Genomic DNA, 18725 nt, shown 5'->3' on the forward strand with positions numbered 1-18725 from the left:
CCTGTCTGCTAGCTAGCTCATGCTTTATGCTCCCGTTGGTGGCGCCATTTCGGTTACACTCGTAATGCCGAAAAAACTCGAAGGTGATGGGAGAGGGGGCGTGGCGCGATTTCGGAATATCATTGACTGTTTACCCAATTTATATACCCTTTTCACTTGATTTTTTTTCATAATGTTGTTTATAAATAAATTTTGCACACAAAAAAAGTCAATTGTCCTAATTCAGTTACACTTTAATCTCTAGCATGCCTGAACTGATAATGTTAAAACTCCACACTTGCATCATGCCACACGTACACATTCAATTGTTTGAGGATCACATTCAAGCGCAGACCCTCAACAACCGAATTGCGTCACAGTTATTCATTCCGATATTCCAGAACCAGATCCCGGTGTTCAAACAGGGTAAATACGATGAACATAATGCTACCTTGTTGCACTGTCACTTTGTTTCGTTGTTAGATCAGATTCAAATGGTCGGCTGGTAGACATTATACATTTCTCGGACGAAGCTTCCCGGACGTAGGTGAACGTATGAATAAATCTACCTGTGATGAGCGAATCTGATTGGCTTTCACGGTCACGAGGTATAATAATCATTATCCGGACATATCTCTGACATGCCTTGTTTATCATGATGTACACATGTACTCCACTTAAATAGCTTTCACTGAACACGGACGTGGACTGTGTCATGTCATGATATGTTATCATAAATATTGGAAATATTTGCGGCGAAACAAAATTACTTATTATTAGTGTGTTACTAACTGAGATGCATATCAGGGTAACATATCTAGAAATAATCGGGCGACGCATAAATCGTGAGTGACATGACTGCTACCCTTGTTATATAGTCATGTATTATACAGTTTGTAAGTATCGTTGTATAATTGATATGTATACGTAACTGGCACATAGCCAAACACGTCCATGAAACGTTTGCACACCCCTGTGTTTTGAATAGTTTCTACCAGTTTGAAAGTGGTCAGCTGCCTCCATTTGCTGATCACTTCAAACGAGTTCCTCTGGTTCGCAAACCCGTAGTTCCCATTCACAACGTCAACCTCCATGTCTTGTTTAGTATTGTTCTCAATCCATTCATACACATGAGGAGAGGTTTTTAACCCGATGAATTTGTAGATAGTATCAACTGTCTTATGAGGGTCCAAGGCAATATCCTCAAATCGAAGTTGTAAAAAGTTAGCCTTACATGGGAACAATGACCTCAACCTGGAAGCGACTAATGCGTAATTCCTCAAGTTAATATCACAGTATTGTTTTAGTCTGTCCAGTATAACATCATCCAAATGTACTACGTCTCGTATCATGTTAGCGGTTTCTGGGTCAAAGTTGTAGCCATTAATGTACATGGGAATTAAAGACGTCATCATTGCGCGTGGGTCCCGCACAACACTTATCACTTTCAAGTCGATTTCCAAATCTAGCATCAAAGGTATGAAATCGCGAACATCTAATAAACGTATAACCTTCGTAGCCATGTTCTTTGAGGCCAGACAACAATTCCGTGCCTGGTATTTATCCAAAGAGAAACAGGCGCCATCTCGCTGCCATGGATACAGTGTATTATACCATCTGAAATAACGATTAATACCGTAGACAGAGAAATCACATCGGTATATTCTGGAAAGAAGATGAATACCGCTAACTGTCAACTCAGGTACATTTTCGCCTAAATCTGTCAATCCAAATAACGGCTCAAAAAGGAAGAAAAAATCGGGATGAGAATTAATTAACTGTGAAACAAACGATGATCCAGTTCTCATGCCTGCACTTATTAACACGTTTACCCTGGCATTTGCATCTCTCGTGCGATTACTGCCACCCATAGGATTACTGGGATTTTCAATTTTCCGGGGTTCCCGTAATTTCAACCCATTCGTGGATTTGGTGTTATTACATACAGGGTTACAGCGATCGTGTGTGTCGATCGGGAATCCACGATTTGTACTCCGTTCTCCGACTGCGACAGTGCGAATCGGCGATACTCGTTTTAACGTCGTTTCGTTTTTTGTCTCTTTGTGGTCTGCATATTGTATGTTCTTATGATCTTCTTTAATAAAATCAAAGAAGGCTGTATGCTTTCTCCGCTCGTTTCGAAATTGACCAATCGTGACAATGCTATTTCTATGCACCTGGTCCTCACAGTCCCGAATATGGATTACCTCTGAGTAGTTCACTGGTGTTACTCTGTTTTGTACAGAGTGCTGTAGAATGATGCGATCCAATAAAACAACGAGAATGAGAGTGGACACTAATAGAACACAAAAACATCGGAAAATCTTCATGCTCTTTTCACGGTATAATCAATGTACATGGTCCAATATATCTATAACGAGAAACATTATTATGGTTAGAGTATATCAAAATAGCCTCAGCACAATCTACATAACGCATATGGTAAGATGCGTCTCTTTGAGTGTCGCCTACTAATTAATACTAGTTATTGCAAACTGACGGTTAAAGCAAGTGCAACAGTTTTGCTGGTATGAACAATGTACCAAAATAAAAGATTTATAATTATGTACTATTAAGTATACAATGTGCGAATCACGAGAGGGTAGCAAAACATAGAGAGATGTCAAAAAATCGCCAAAGGCTCACTCACATAATAAAACTGATATTTCAAGAACATGAATTTGATGTCTTTTTAAACCTATGTATTCATATCATAGCTTCCAAATGCTAGAATCTAACACAGAGATCGTAGTTTGTCAACGTATATTCAAGATCGTTGGGCGTTCTGGTTCATTTGCATAACCATCCACCATGCATGAACACTTTAAACGTAGTGGCACACAGGGTAAACGCATCTACCAACAAACAATTCAGTGGCGTTGAATGATTCCGCGCGAAATCGGCAACACTGCCGTGTTCTAACAGTAAGAAGCGTGGATTGAATTATCAATTATCGTTCATTTGTTGGCAAAAGCGTAACGAAGACGGGCTATGGACATTAACACGCTTCACATTAATTTTTTAAGACGTGATAATTTTAACAGCAAGAAGAATAAATGGAGAACACGTCACATACTGTACATATTGTGATATATTCAGTGAATATTAACTGTCGTGTTTTTTTAATGGTCATATTTTAAAATTTGTTTTGGTCGTAATAAACCACCGTCGACTGTGTTAAAAACATCGTGAAAGCAAACGAAACGTAATATATAACAACATATAATAGAATTGCCACCAATAAAACATTTGCTAGTATTATTGGGTACGCTTCTGGTTGTTAGAACATTCAGGTTTTGTCTATTTCACATAAAAACACTGAACGCCACAGATTGCCTCGTTGGTAGAAGCGTTCAACTTACTTGTACGCCACTGCGTTAGAAAATTTGAAATGAGGTCTCACAAATACGCGGCTTTAATATCACACACGCTGCAACTATTCTAATTAATATAAATCTTAATAATAATCTTAAGACAAATTATGTAAAACCACCAATATCGAGAAATATTAGCTTATTTTGTGATATAATGTCAAAGGTCAATATGCATGCAGAAAACAATCAGATTGTATTACATATTATGGTGATATAGAAAATAATTACTCTGCTTCAATGCAAATGTCATATAAGTATATGAGATAAACATGATTATCACATCTCACTTTTGTTACACATGCTGTGATTGGTTGACACGCAGTCACATGACATTGAATAAAAATAGATATTACATGGTATATTGCCCGCCAAACATGGATGACATAACTAAAATTACTGCGCAGCAATACAGTTGCTTTTGGGGTTGCTTTCAAGGATTTTGAGAAACTTTAGTCAGCCGAAATAGACCATGAACGTGCCAGATGGGTATTATTTAAGATACTCCGTGTAGAGTTTCATTGGTTAAATCCAGCTTCTGTAGATACTGTAGCTCAATTTGTTACCAAACTGAAGAAAACATCTGAAGGGTGCGAATATGGGGCAGACTAAAAAACGAGGATGTTGGGCGATGTAATTCTGATCGACTGAGACGCTAGCTATTAGAGAAAGGTGATTTATTAACACTAGATGAAACACAAGATAGCAGCGACATATGAAACAGTTGAAAAACAGTTCAAAAATAAGATGTTAGAGGAACAGGAAGTTGATAGGATCCGTAGTTTTTAAAGTCAAGCCAAGGTAAACAGAGATAAAGGTGAATGTTATAGATATGGTAACCATGGACATTATGGCCGAGATGAATACTTGTCCGGCTCGCAGAAAAAAAAAACATGCAACAAGTGTGAAGGACAGGAACACTTTGCAAAGAAATGTCACACACATAGTGCACTTGTCAAGAAAAATAACGTACATCATGTAGAGACTGAACAAGAGTCTGTCACTAATAGTTATGCATTTATGATGGGACATAATGTGAAAGACCGATTTCCAGTGAATGTAGGACGAATAGAAATAAAAATGGTGGTTCACTCTGGCCGTGACAGTGCTATAATGAGTAGAGAACTACAGGAAAAGTTGAAATGACAAAAGATAAAGTGCGAATCACGAAAGTGCACAAATAAACTATTCCCATACACGTCAAGTGAGTCACTACAAGTAACAGGATGTTTTGATGTTGGAATTGAAGCAGGCGATGAAATGACTCAAGCTTAGTTTATCTCCATAGAAGTGGATGTGAATCACTGCTCTGTGGGTCAACTGCGATGGAGTGTGCTGAAAGTCAGTCCAAAATTGATGTTCTGCAAGAATATAAATCAGTATGCACAGGGGTTGGTACATTAAAGGGTTGTGAAGTTCAGTGTCAACCCAGAAATCAAACCAGTCGCACAGCCTGTAAGACGAACTCCATTCGAGTTAAGGTAAAGGTAGACATGAAAAAAGAAGCCGATCGATAAGGATAATATAGGACGGGTAGAAGAGCCACCACCGTGAGTGAGTCAAATCGTTGTTGTACCCAAGCCTAATGGTAAAATCCGATTATGCATTGATATGCGCCAAACTAATAAAGCGATACTGAAGGAATGACACCCAATTCCTGCAGTTGAGGAGTTACTACAGGAGATGAGTCGGAGTCGCATATTTTCCAAGCTAGAACTCAAGTGGGGATACCACCATGTAGAAATTCACCCAGACGCTCGTTTCATAACTACTTTCGTAACTCACATCGGCTTATATAGATATAAACGTTTGTTATTTGGAATCAACGCTGCATCAGAGATATACCAAAACGAAACACGAACAATACTGATGGATGTGCACGGTGCAATCAATATGACACATAATATCGCAGTCCATGGTCGTGATCAAGAAGATCATAATGCATGTCTTTGTCAAATGCTTGATTGACCCAAAACCGCAGTACTATCACTAAACCTTAATAAATGTGGATTCAATAGACCGGAAATCACGTTCATGGCTCATAAGTTGTCAGCAAATGGCACTGATATTGGCAGAGATGAAGTGGAAGCGGTAACTAACTAAGAGAACCAGAAAATGTTAGCGAAGTTTCTTAAGGAGTTGAGAGGTTAAGGTTAAGGAGTTTCGACTTATGCGAAACATGGAACTATTTGAGAAAGGAACGATGGAGAAAGACATAGAACGCCAAAATTAGTCGCCTGAGAAACATATAAACATGGCACAGGCTGAAGGCAAAGTTGAACGAGAGCTATGCTGGAATACATCGCAGCTTACAGAGCACCACGACATTCTACCACTGGAAAGACTCCAGAGGAGCATCTTTTTGGCAGAAAGATTCATACAAAGTTGCCTGAGGTGACAAAAGGCTTTGTTGATCAGGAAACCCGTGACAAGGGTGCTGAACAAAAGGAATAGCAAAGATGTATACAGACAAGATATATGATGCTATAGAATCGGAGATTATACCATGTGACAATGTAATGCATAAATAAATTAGACACACCTTTCCACCAAACAAATTAGACACACCTTTTTTGAACCATACAATGTTATTTCTAAGACTGGTGGTAAGGTTACTGTTGAGTCACCAAACAGTTTTCAGTATGATTGTAATTCGCCACATTGAAGTCAATTAGTAGAGTCCTATGAATTTTTGGTAGAGCCAAATGAGCCCAAATTATCTGTTAAATACCCATGTGAGTCAATAACTGGAAAAAAGCACATGTAGGTCCACTAGGGAGAGAATTAAGCCAACGTTAAAGGCTAATAAAATGGCGGGCTATTTTTTTTACTTGTACCGTAGGTCTCATGCCACTAATTAACCAATGGCTGCTCGTCAATTTAAATTCCTTGAAAGAACCAATGAAATTGTTTAAATATTTTTTTTCTCAGGTGCTCCCTGTTTGTGGGCGTAATCACCTGGGTCAAAGGTGAGACCAACATGTGGTCTTTTGTTTACTACTTAGCGGCTGTGAACCTGTGGGTTTATTCTGTGTGTATTTGGATGTTCTAATCTTGGTGTTTTCCAGTGATTTCTCTAGGTGCAATCTAAATAAGTAGGTATGTCTTGTTTACCTGAGATTTGTAAGAGTTTGAGCTGGCCAACATGTTAGTTTTGTTCATATGGTTGATTACTGGCATGTTGATTTCCTATTTTTGAGCCATGTTTTCAACTTTCTTCATCATTTTCATATAGCATTCTCGTCATATGTTAACATTGTCGTCTATGGAAATTCAATTAGTGGTATGAGCCCTGAAGTGACAGTTTGCCTAGGATCACCCAAGGTTGTTGTTTTGACCATAATTATGGCTCTATTCACTGGAATTTAGTCATTTTTGCAGATCTCATCTTACATAACCAAAGTTTACTTTGACCTAATTATTATAAGTTTTGACCTCTCCTGACCTTGCATAGATCTGATAATTATGAGGTTGTGTGTTCAAGCACACATTTCATGAGATCAGCTCCATTTATTTGGCAGGTATAGTGCAAAGTAACTGGGAATCTTTTTTATTTTTATTTTACCACTTTTCTTGCTTTGTATTCAACTATTTAGACACAATGGAGTAATTTTTTATCCAGAAATATCTTATTTTGCTATGCGTTTCACCCATTTCTGTCAATCTCTTATATCTTGGTTGAAGATTTTGGAAATTTGTAATTTGGTATATTTTTTGCCCTAATCTAATTAACTTGATTTAGATTGGGTTGTGGTCTGTAAATATAAATGTTTTTATTAAACTGGTCCAAAAATTTTATTCATTCATCAATGAATTATTCATGTCACCACTAATATCAATGAGAAAAATGCTTAACCCCATTTTATGGGTTTTTTGTCTTATTTTCACTTTATGGCAGGCAATCTTAACAATTTGTAGTGCGGTCATTTCTAATATACCCTATTCAAAGTTTAATGAGATCAAACTCCCAAATATTCAAATAAATTCACAAAATTGTGTTGTGTACTTATCACTGACAAGAGATTTGCATACTGTCAGTATATTAGCCAAGTATTACAACTCTTTCAATTTCACAATTATTGCTCTTTTCTCAGAATTTTTGTGAATAGTTTGCTAATTAATCCCATCTTGAGTTTATTATTGAACAGTGCCTGTACCCCCCTCCAAAAATAATCAGAAATGCTGTTGATTTGAATTTAATTTGATCAGGGATGTGTAATATGAGTATTTTATATCTAGACCCTTTTCTGGTTTGTATATTTTTATTTTTATTTATTTTTAAATCATTAAATTGTTTCTTTGAACTACTTTTTTTCACATAAGATTTGATTAAGCTTTTTATGTAGAGCAAATTCCATGTGCAGCCATGGTAAATCAAACCACTGTTGTGTTTTGGTATATCCAAGGTTGCCCGTCACAGGTCTCCGGCCTAAATGCAGATACCATGGAATAGTTTTTTTGTTTTTAATTAATTGGAGAAATAATGAGCTGATGAATTGAGACGTTTGATTCAGTAGAATCTTTTTTTTTCATAATTATAGTGATAAACTACCTTTAATTGTCATAATTCTATGTATTATTTCTAGAAATTAATTAAAATTACTAGTCATGTAAAATGTTGGTCTGTACTTGTTTGTGGTGAATGAGAGCATTATACTTTACAGTACTGCATCTAATAATCAGGCTTATAATCATTGCCTACCATCTAATTTGGTGTTATGCTGAGTGTGTATGTTGCCAATTTCTACAACTAATTGTCAGGGTATAGGGCGCCACCAAGTGGTAGATTTTGATAAATAACTCCCAGGGTTTAAATTTGGGGGATTTTTTTTGCATGGGAAATTATTCGTCTAATGATATTCCATCATATATAAGATCAACAAGAACTTTATTAAACCTTCTTATTTCTCTTAAGGTCTCATGCCACTAACCAATGAATTTTTTTAAATATTTTTTGTTCTCAGGTGCTCCCTGTTTGAGGGCGTAATCACCTGGATCAAAGGTAAGACCAACATGTGGTCTTTTGTTTACTACTTAGCGGCTGTGTACCTGTGGGTTTATTCTGTGTGTATTTGGATGTTTTAATCTTGGTGTTTTTCCAGTGATTTCTCTAGGTGCAATCTAAATACAGTAGATGTGTCTTGTTTACCTGAGACCTGAGAGTTTGAGCTGGCCAACATGTTAGTTTTTTTCATATGGTTGGTTACTGGCATGTTGATTTTTTATTTTTGATCCATGCTTTCAACTTTCTTCATCATTTTCATATAGTAATCTCGTCATATGTTAACATTGTCGTTTATGGAAATTCAATTAGTGGTATGAGCCCTGAAGTGTATATGAGTTTCATTGGTCAGCTTCATCTGGTGACATCAGATGTAACAGTGTATTTTTTTATTAAAACAATCGCTATGGCGCGTTCTATGACTCCGGCATCATCAATTTGACCATCATCACTTAGGCATCACTTTGATTGGTCCAAACACAAAACTAAACAAATTGGCCCTGGAACATGAATTGACTACTGGTCTAATGCGGAAATACAAAAAAAAACAAAAAAAAAAACGGTAGTATTTGATTTTTATGGAAATTAAGAGGTTGAATTTTAGAAAAATTTTGAGAAAATTCCCGAATTAAAAACATCTGAACAATTAGATAACCATAATTACTTGTTGTTAATGGCGGGATCTAAATTTTGAGTGTCGGTCGTTGGGGGATCGTCATTCGCCACACAAACCCAGAACGCTGAGTTTGCTGTGATGAATTTGTTTTTCCGTATCTGTTAATCGACTTAATTAGCTGATTACGAGTGAATGGCTGTGTTATGTTTGGCACCGTTTAGGCCATGTGAAGTTCTGGACGAACTTGGCTCAGTGATTTGGAACTAAGATAACCGTCGCTATCCGGACTACTATTTCTGACAGTTAGTATTCGTAATTATTAATGTAGTGAACGATTAACTAAAAGATATGACGTGTCCAGTACTTAGTGTGATTGGCTTTATGATTGAAAGTTACGCCCTAGAGTCTTTTTACTGCTTTGTAATTGGTTAAGGTTTTGAAAGTGAATAAAGAGTTGTTTTAGTTGGTCTTGTCGAGTACACCACGAGAGACGCAGTCTAGTCCTGGAGAGTCTTGGGGTGAGTCTTGACGCAATCTAGAGGCAGTCTTGGTTCAGCCTTGCGATAGTCTTGGGGACTTTTCCCCAGGGCACTGTGTCTTATAGAGTGCTCGACTGACCGACTAAGACAAGAGTTGAAACGTATTTCGTTGTGTGTGTCTTATTTGACTGTAAGGCTTAAGTGACTTTCCCGATCCTGTACCTCAAGGGGACGCGATAGAGAGACGTGAAGAGATTCCCCCGTGATATTGCCGGCAAAACATGTATTGCGAACCTCCAACAAAGAACTCACGATTTGTCAGTTTAATAGGTGGCCAAAAAAATGAGACTGAAGGATTGAATGACGAAAAAAATACAACAAAAACAAAAACAGAATGGGATATATGATTTATGAAAGGTGAGTGTCTTGTTTTGATTTTATTTCCTCATTAATACGATACTCTTTACAATACGGTTTTCAATTTCAGTGAAACGCATTTTCCCGACTGTCTAAGATAAACTGGAAAGAAAGCTGAATTCGAGTATTTGAGTGTTGAAAATCCCAACAATGTTTTATACGAGGCGCGGAATGTAAATTTATTATTTTGTGTATACTAGAAGAAAACGTACTAATAATTCAAAATTACATACGTATTGGAGGCCGTGGCGTGTGTGTTTTAAAATGATGTGTGCATTTAAAAAGAAACGGCGTGACTGTGCGTTTTAATGGTATGTGCTTTAAAAAATCATGTGTGTATATTAAATGGCGTGGGTGTTTTTAAAAACGTGTGTTTTAAAAATGACGTGTGAATTAAAAATGATGTGTGTCTTAAAATGACGCGTGTGTTTACAATTATGTGTATTTTTAAAAAAAACGTGTGTGTTTAAAAGGACACGTGTATTTTAAAAATAATGTGTGTTTAAAAACATAACGTGTGTGTAAAAACGATGCGTGTGTTTAAAAACGACGTGTGTGTTTTTAAAAATGGCGTGTGTTTAAAAACGACGTGCGTGTTAAAAAATGACGTGTGTTTAAAAATGACGTGTGTGTTTAAAAATGACGTGTGTGTTTAAAAACGACGTGTGAGTTTTTAAAAATGGCGTTTGTTTAAAAACCACGTGCGTGTTAAAAAATGACGTGTGTGTTTAAAAATGACGTGTGTGTTTAAAAATGACATGTGTGTTTTTAAAAATGACGTGTGTGTTAAAAAATGACGTGTGTGTTTTTAAAAATGGCGTGTGTGAGGTCGAATGAAAATTTCGTGTGTGTAAAAAGAAAAAAAAACGCGTGCATTAACTTATTTACGCCTGTGGGGGCGCTGTTTTGAATGATTTTTTTTTCGTGTGTGTTTGTGCAAAAAAACGCGTGCGTTAACCTTTTTACGCCTGTGGGGGCGCTATTTGAGAGATTTATTTCATGTGTGTGTTAAAAAAAATCGCGTGCATTAACCTATTCACGCCTGTGGAGGCGTCGTCTCAACTGGTAGCCATTTTCGTTTGTGGAGTTCTATAACGTTAACAATATACGTAAAAAGGAACTTGTCCAGCACGAACGTTTTATTCATTTTGCCCTATAAATTTACCGACACTGTGTATACCTCAGAGACCTGGTGATTTATTCGTGTGGTTGGTTGCTGAAGACAATGCGTCGACGTCTGGTACAATGGGGCAGAACAAAGTACTCATACTGGTCTCACAGGCGCTCGGAACGTTTCTTGGATAATAAAAAATGACCTAAAGTAGGGTCGGCATACTTAATCAATCGCCGGTACATTCGCCTACCACTCATATAATAACAGTCAATCGATTGTTTCTACCGATATCATGCTTGAGTTGTGTGAAGTGGATCGAAATACAATTTTGAAAATCGTGTTATTTTCGGACAATTTCGGTGTCATGGTGTGAACGCTTTCCTACCTTGTGATATTATATGAGTGGTAGGCGAATGTACCGGCGACTGATTAACTATGCCGACCCTACTTTAGGTCATTTTTTTATTATCCAAGAAACGTTACGAGCGCCTGTGAGACCAGTATGAGTACTTTGTTCTGCCCCATTGTACCGAGTACTTTGTTCTGCCCCATTGTACCAGACGTCGACGTATTGTCTTCAGCAACCAACCACACGAATAAATCACCAGGTCTCTGAGGTATACACAGTGTCGGTAAATTTATAGGGCAAAATGAATAAAACGTTCGTGCTGGACAAGTTCCTTTTTACGTATCTTGTTAACGTTACAGAACTCCACAAACGAAAATGGCTACCACTTGAGACGACGCCTCCACAGGCGTGAATAGGTTAATGCACGCGATTTTTTTAACACACACACATGAAATAAATCTCTCAAATAGCGCCCCCACAGGCGTAAAAAGGTTAACGCACGCGTTTTTTTGCACAAACACACACGAAAAAAAATCATTCAAAACAGCGCCCCCACAGGCGTAAATAAGTTAATGCACGCGTTTTTTTCTTTTTACACACACGAAATTTTCATTCGTCCTGACACACGCCATTTTTAAAAACACACACGTCATTTTTTAACACAAACGTCATTTTTAAAAACACACACGTCATTTTTAAACACACACGTCATTTTTAAACACACGCCATTTTTAAAAACACACACGTCATTTTTTAACACGCACGTCGTTTTTAAACACACGCCATTTTTAAAAACACACACGTCGTTTTTAAACACACATGTCATTTTTAAACACACACGTCATTTTTAAACACACGCCATTTTTAAAAACACACACGTCATTTTTTAAAACGCACGTCGTTTTTAAACACACGCCATTTTTAAAAACACACACGTCGTTTTTAAACACACGCATCGTTTTTACACACACGTAATGTTTTTAAACACACATTATTTTTAAAATACACGTGTCCTTTTAAACACACACGTTTTTTTTAAATACACATAATTGTAAACACACACGTCATTTTAAGACACACATCATTTTTACTTCACACGTCATTTTTAAAACACACGTTTTTAAAAACACCCACGCCATTTAATATACACACATGATTTTTTAAAGCACATACCATTAAAACGCACAGTCACGCCGTTTTTTTTAAATGCACACATCATTTTAAAACACACACGCCACGGCCTCCAATACGTACGTAATTTTGAATTATTAGTACGTTTTCTTCTAGTATACACAAAATAATAAATTTACATTCCGCGCCTCGTAGTTTTACGACAGTTTTATGCTGAGATGCGCAGTCGTACTCCAATGAGAGTAAATAAATTATAGGGGATGATGAAGGGAATTTCGAGTGTACTTCAACCACTGTATTAGAACGACGGCGTGCACTATCCTTGATCGGAGTTTAGACAAGGCATATCATGTACGTGTCGTATCACATCCGGTTTATTTTAAAGGGCCAATTACAGTCCAAATTGTACAAAAACCGAAAATACAGGTATAATATCTTTTGTAATGCTAATTTTTGCTTTTACGCTGTTCTATTCACTGTGGATACGTTTTGTTTTCACGCTGAATAAATACGTTTGTGTTGTGTGTTTATTTGGTGTGTGCATTCAGTGTACAACTCAGAGGCGTGGCACGAAATTGTGCATGGGGGGGATATATGCTCGCGCGTCGTATAGTATTTTTTTCTGGGGCGCACCCCGGTGCCGCCGCTACTGCAAGTACAACTACAAATATTCATGTTCAAGGGTCGTAATAGTAGACGCAAGTAGATTCTCTTTCACTAGTTTTATCGAATTGTTAATATACTATACTGGTTTTTATATTGTTATACTCGATATTGCACAATTCACCCCATATGCTCGAGCGTTGTGACTTGCCCGATATCTCGTGGTATGCTCGCCCTCGGCGGGGGGGGGGATGTTATTGCTTAAATATACAACTTTACGTTTGTCGCCATAGCTGATATATCGAGCATTCCAAATGTTGTAGGATATATCATTACACTGTAGAATTTATCGGAGTTCATACTAAGAATAAGTTTAATAATTTAAATTATGAGATTTATTTAGTTTTTAAGATTTCTGTTGGACGTGAATATATTTGTATTTGCTTATTTCAAAAAATACGAGCTAGAACGTCTTAATATTGCTACGACCGTACATCCTAGAAAATACACGCGATTCAGGGTCATTACAAGCGACAAAATGACTGTTGCAGTATTTGCGAGGAATTCGCAATATATATAACTGTAAAAGAACAGAAGAAGAACAACAGATTTGCTGTAATGCATGACGAACGAATGCAACGAAGCTGCGACTTTACAAAGAAAGAAAAAAAAGACAAACACGGATTGCTGGCTTTAGGAAAATGTAGGTTCTAGCTGTTCTGATATTGTGCCTTCCAAATTTGTCTTAGGTCAAATGACAGGGGCGGATACAGGATTTTTATGGGGGGGACTTTAAAATCGCCAGACTAAGTTAATTATTTTTTTTATATTATACAAAAGCAAATTGAATAAAATTTTCAGGGGGGACCCCTAAGACCCCCCCCCCCCCGCCCAGATCCGCCACTGAATGATGTCGTTGGGGGTCATGTGAAATTGGGAAAACATTACTGGTGCTAAAGGCAGGGTGACACTCGAATAGTGTTATTCTATTCATAAAGGTAATCTATTCTTACCTCAACGTTTTATGTCAATACAACCTTGCATGCTGAGGTTCCAATAAAAAGTATGATTGAAAAAAAAATATCCTAAACCATTTAACTACCCGCCACACATAATCGTTCAATCCCTATGTGTAATGTGGTATTTCCGTGGCACACATCGCTCACCCGAGCACAAAAGAACGAATACGTCACCATTCGTGACCATGGAATCTATGGATTTACGATGGGGGTACCACCATGTATGTAGGGTTCTATTAATAAAGTAGTGTCCAATCATATATCCTATTTATAATTTCAAAAGATCTGAACAGAATTATCAATCAACCATATTTTCAAAACGCAGGCATATTGCAACGTACAATATGATAGTAGACTTCGCAGCGACAACGGCCCGGGCGGCAACACGTGATAAGAGGTAAGAGGTAATGGAGTACACCAGTGATCCATAACAAGTAAACAGAGTTCGGTTCTGTATACTTCAGTATAGCGTCGATTCTATCCAGCAGTAAATCAACCAATAAAACCCAGACGTCACACGAGTACACGCACGGCTATCCTTTCTTTAAGAGTCGTATGTACACGTGGATACACAGGTCAGAGTATAAAATAAAAGTACACGAATGGATCGCATACATTAAACACGTTACCAGTAATAGAGATGTGCGATCTTCGCTACCGATGATTTCTTATAATGGCAGTTGGTTTGATTCTTTAGTATGAAAGTAAAGCATAACAATAAACGCTCGCCTTCTTTTATTTCAGTAAGAATGAGAATTGTGCACGAGTGAATGCGGGCCCTTTGTACCAGCAACAAGAAGTCGACAATGACTGATGACAGTGTGCTATTAGGAGGCAACTCGTTGGAAAATGATTAAATTTACTGGGTTAAAATATCAGACAACAGAAAAAGATACATCGATAGACACAATTTAGACAATGGCGTCCATCAATGTCCTGTTGCAATTCCCGGTACTGAACTCACCTTTATAAGAAACAATTCGTCGCAGCCATGTAATAATCTCTCACATAGTAATATACTAAGCGAAGTCAAATGACTTACAAAGGTGCCAAGTGAAAACAAACCCTCCCACAGCAACAGCTGTGACCACTAGCTTCGCAAAAAACACGTGAAACAGTGATTGATTGCCTCACAGACGTGAATGACACTGTGAATGTTCAGAGAGAGTTCATGGTAATAGTCACTGCCACCTTATTTTTCGTAATGTTCATATGTATATGTACATTTATTGTGCGTATTGTGATACACACCACTGCATGACAGTAATACAATAAAGCGTACGTGACACAAACAGTGTCTTCCACTAAAACCATGCATTGTTTTCCTGGAGTTGACACTATAGACTAATTACATTTACCTCGAATTATAATGGAACCGTGAGCCGTATCTAATCGAGCATAACTGTACCACCAAAATACACATGTGTGTTGGAATTGGCGTCCATAGTAGTAAAACTTGAACAAAACGTTTAGAGGGGTCTCTTTCATTAGACGTATATACAGACAGTGACAGTCGAGAGCTCAGACGAGAGCAATTTGTAAAAATTGTATCAAGTTTCATTCAAATCTGTTCAATGGTACATGAGAAATAATTGAAAATGCTTAAAATTGACTAATTGGTATGCACAGATTTTAACCAAAAACTAATCAGGACTGAGCATTATTCCAGAGCATTTATGAACGATGTTTCATTAAAATCTTATATCAGTGGAACACACGCACGTACGTACGTACAGATAGACAGACAGACAGACAGACAGATTCCCATTGTGTGCGAGTCAAATATGAACGATGTCACTATTCGATAAGCTGATTCGACTTATATTAATTTTTCATGGCAGCGATATCTGGGAGATGAAAGTAATTACAAGTCTGCCGTCGAGGACGTACACCTAAGTTACTGGGCGTATCACAAATTTGTGATTTTATCATTGCTAGTTGTATTCTATTTTGTATGTCTTAGTTTTAGTTCTTCAGACCACACTACTGTACCTTTCTCAGTCAGTCTGGCAATAAATCATTATTATTTATCTACACGGTCACACTAACCGCGTCACAACTGGTGACTTCCGGGATATCCCATTATTAAATGGGGTAAAACAATCCGTTGAATATATATCCATATATCATATGTACACCGCCAAAATTTTACTTCAACATCACTAAGTTGAACATCCCAGCACGATAATATTTCGTCCACTCTCGTCATGAGATGATTGCATTAGGAACGTCGAGTACCCCAAAAGCAAAGCAACTGCCCTGCTCAATAATAAGACTAGCTAAAGTTCAGGAGGTCGTCAAAAAACAAACTCACCCAGGCAAAACTTTACGCCGAAATGTAACCGTTTTAAAATTCGAATACAGTCAATTTCATCCAAATTATTATCGTACTCTAATGCAAGGTGACAATAATTACTAACAAAATGAATATCAGTCAATTGTTTGGGGTACAACTTTAAGAGACATGGGTCGAAAGGTTTGATGCCATCGTCATTCCAATATGCTACACTAAGTGTATAGCAAATGTCGAGAAACTGTTCAGCTGGAACCTAATTTATTATCGATTTCCAGAGCGCTACATTGAAAAACTAACTTAGGACCCCATGTACAGTGCTGTGCCACAATCAGGACGAATACTAACCTCAATTTACGGATCGAATCATAGTCGTGACAATGGCGACCGCGATGACAAGTGAAATGTAATACGTGACCAAATATACATCACAGCTAAACGTCAATGCAAAAGTATGAGAAGCAAACAGTCAATATAATGTGACGTTTTCACTTACTCATTGCTCAGAACAGTATTACCTGGCGGGCTCCTCTCCGCCTCACAGAGTCTCCGAGTCAGTCCTGTATGCTCGTCTTAAACCGCGATCCCATGCGGTAATTAAAATATAGCGTGAAGAATCGTTCGCCACCCTTTATGTTCAGGACACATACCAACCTTTAGTATAGTAGTTACGACTGCTGCCTGATTTTACAAGGTGCGTAATGTTTACCTATTGTGTCCTCCTGTTCGGCACTCACCATTATTCTGCTCGAGTTACCGTGTACGTAACAGCCGCGCTGGGAGAAGCGAACTTGTCTTCTCCGGTCAGCGAGATTACTAGGGTCAATACAGCAAATTATTAAACCTTAAGTAAGGAACAATCAATATTATTGGTCAAAACGGTCACATGAATGTTGGATAAATATTGATAGGGGCCTCTCCTTGCGTCTTTCTTTCTTTTGGTGTCATTTTGTGCACTACTGGCCTCTGACGTCATAACATCCGGGACACTTTGATTGTTGCAGACGATAAAATGATGGATCACACTTCCAATAATAACCAGTTTGACCTCGCCTACTGACCAGTTCTCTTTCGGGATAATAAAACAGCTATTGTCATTGACTTCGGCCAATATTAAGAACGATAGTCTCCGAGAGCGTTTCCTGTAAATGTTGGAAAGCGAAAGAACGAAACGGCGGAATATGATAAAAAAGTGTTTTGTGCTGACGTTATGATATAAAGGCCAAACAAACTTATGTTGCCCTCAAGTCGGAAAATTGAAAAATTGGATCGGTCGGATTTTTTCGTGAAAACTAAGGGTATCGTAAAAAGCCGAGGTATATGGGAAAAAACGCGACCCGATATTTTATATTTTTCGGTCGGTCGCTGAGGGCAAAAAACTTTTTTTTTTTTTTTTGCCGGATATACTTTCTTACGCAAAACACTGGTCAAGGTGAATTATTTAAAAAAGACGCAGTGGCGACAGCACCGGGAGTGGACCGCCGGTTTCAAGCTGAACCCCAATTTCCCCCTCACAATGTTGGAAATAGCGTTTCAGAAGGTCTAGATTTCCAGATCTCGCCCATAAAACATTTCGTGCAGCTTCTGAGAGAACTCGGATTCAGAAAATATGACCGGAGTCCAAAATTTGAGATGGATATTAAGCAATTTAGGTCTGGAGCATATCAGAAGCGCCAACGGGAATTAAAAAAAAAACACACAAAAAAAAACCAAAAAAAAACACTGCAGTCCGGAATGCCACCAAGGAATGGGGGTAATTTCCCGCAATATTAGTGATTTTAGAATCCCGGGCAAAAATTATAATTTAAAGTGATGAACTATTATACAGGTTTCAAGTGCAACCGTGTCTTAGATCAAAGTCGCTAACAACTAACCTATCTAACCGCTGGGCTGAATCAATGCTATCACCAAAAACCCATGGAAGAATTGGCTTAAATCGTTTTTTTTTTCGCTCGGAAAGGCATTCGCGTGTTGCCTTAAATAACGTGTTGGGGTTGTAACTGCCGTCACTGGAATCTTACCGATAACTATTTAGTCGCAATTTCCGTAGCTACCGCTGTGGTAATTCAGAAAACTGTAACATTTGAAACGTTCGTCATCGATATTCACGTGCATTAAATTGCGTTTTTTGGAGTCCCTCAAATTTCTATCAACGACTGTTCATGCACAGGGATCCCAGGGACTATGATCAACCTATGAGCGCGGGGGGGGGGGGGTATCGGCTGGTAACTAGTGTAATAAATAGACAAGGGATGAAGGCTCCAGCGAGCTAATATTTTTTATAAACTGTAAAATAACAGACAAACAGAATGAAAAATAAAATCTGTAAAAAATACCAGGTTGAAGAATATT

The 18725-nt window shown here is 37.8% G+C and overlaps 1 protein-coding gene across 1 annotated transcript; it reads right to left on the reverse strand.

Moving 5' to 3' along the window:
• Positions 1–728: 728 nt before the first annotated feature.
• Positions 729–17274, reverse strand: LOC146747258 (carbohydrate sulfotransferase 1-like). Its single transcript, XM_085498602.1, has 2 exons — positions 16870–17274; positions 729–2350 (listed from the first exon to the last, which is right to left on the reverse strand). Exon 2 carries the CDS (start codon positions 2307–2309, stop codon positions 858–860), a length of 1452 nt encoding a protein of 483 aa, XP_085354728.1. The 5' UTR covers positions 2310–2350; positions 16870–17274; the 3' UTR covers positions 729–857.
• Positions 17275–18725: the final 1451 nt, after the last annotated feature.

Source organism: Saccoglossus kowalevskii, chromosome 4 (assembly GCF_978046115.1).
Source record: "Saccoglossus kowalevskii chromosome 4, keSacKowa6.1, whole genome shotgun sequence".
NCBI lineage: Eukaryota > Metazoa > Hemichordata > Enteropneusta > Harrimaniidae > Saccoglossus > Saccoglossus kowalevskii.

Coding starts and splice junctions, on each gene's coding strand:
- LOC146747258 (XM_085498602.1), bottom strand. CDS start 2,309: ATGAAGATTTTCCGATGTTTTTGTGTTCTATTAGTGTCCACTCTCATT.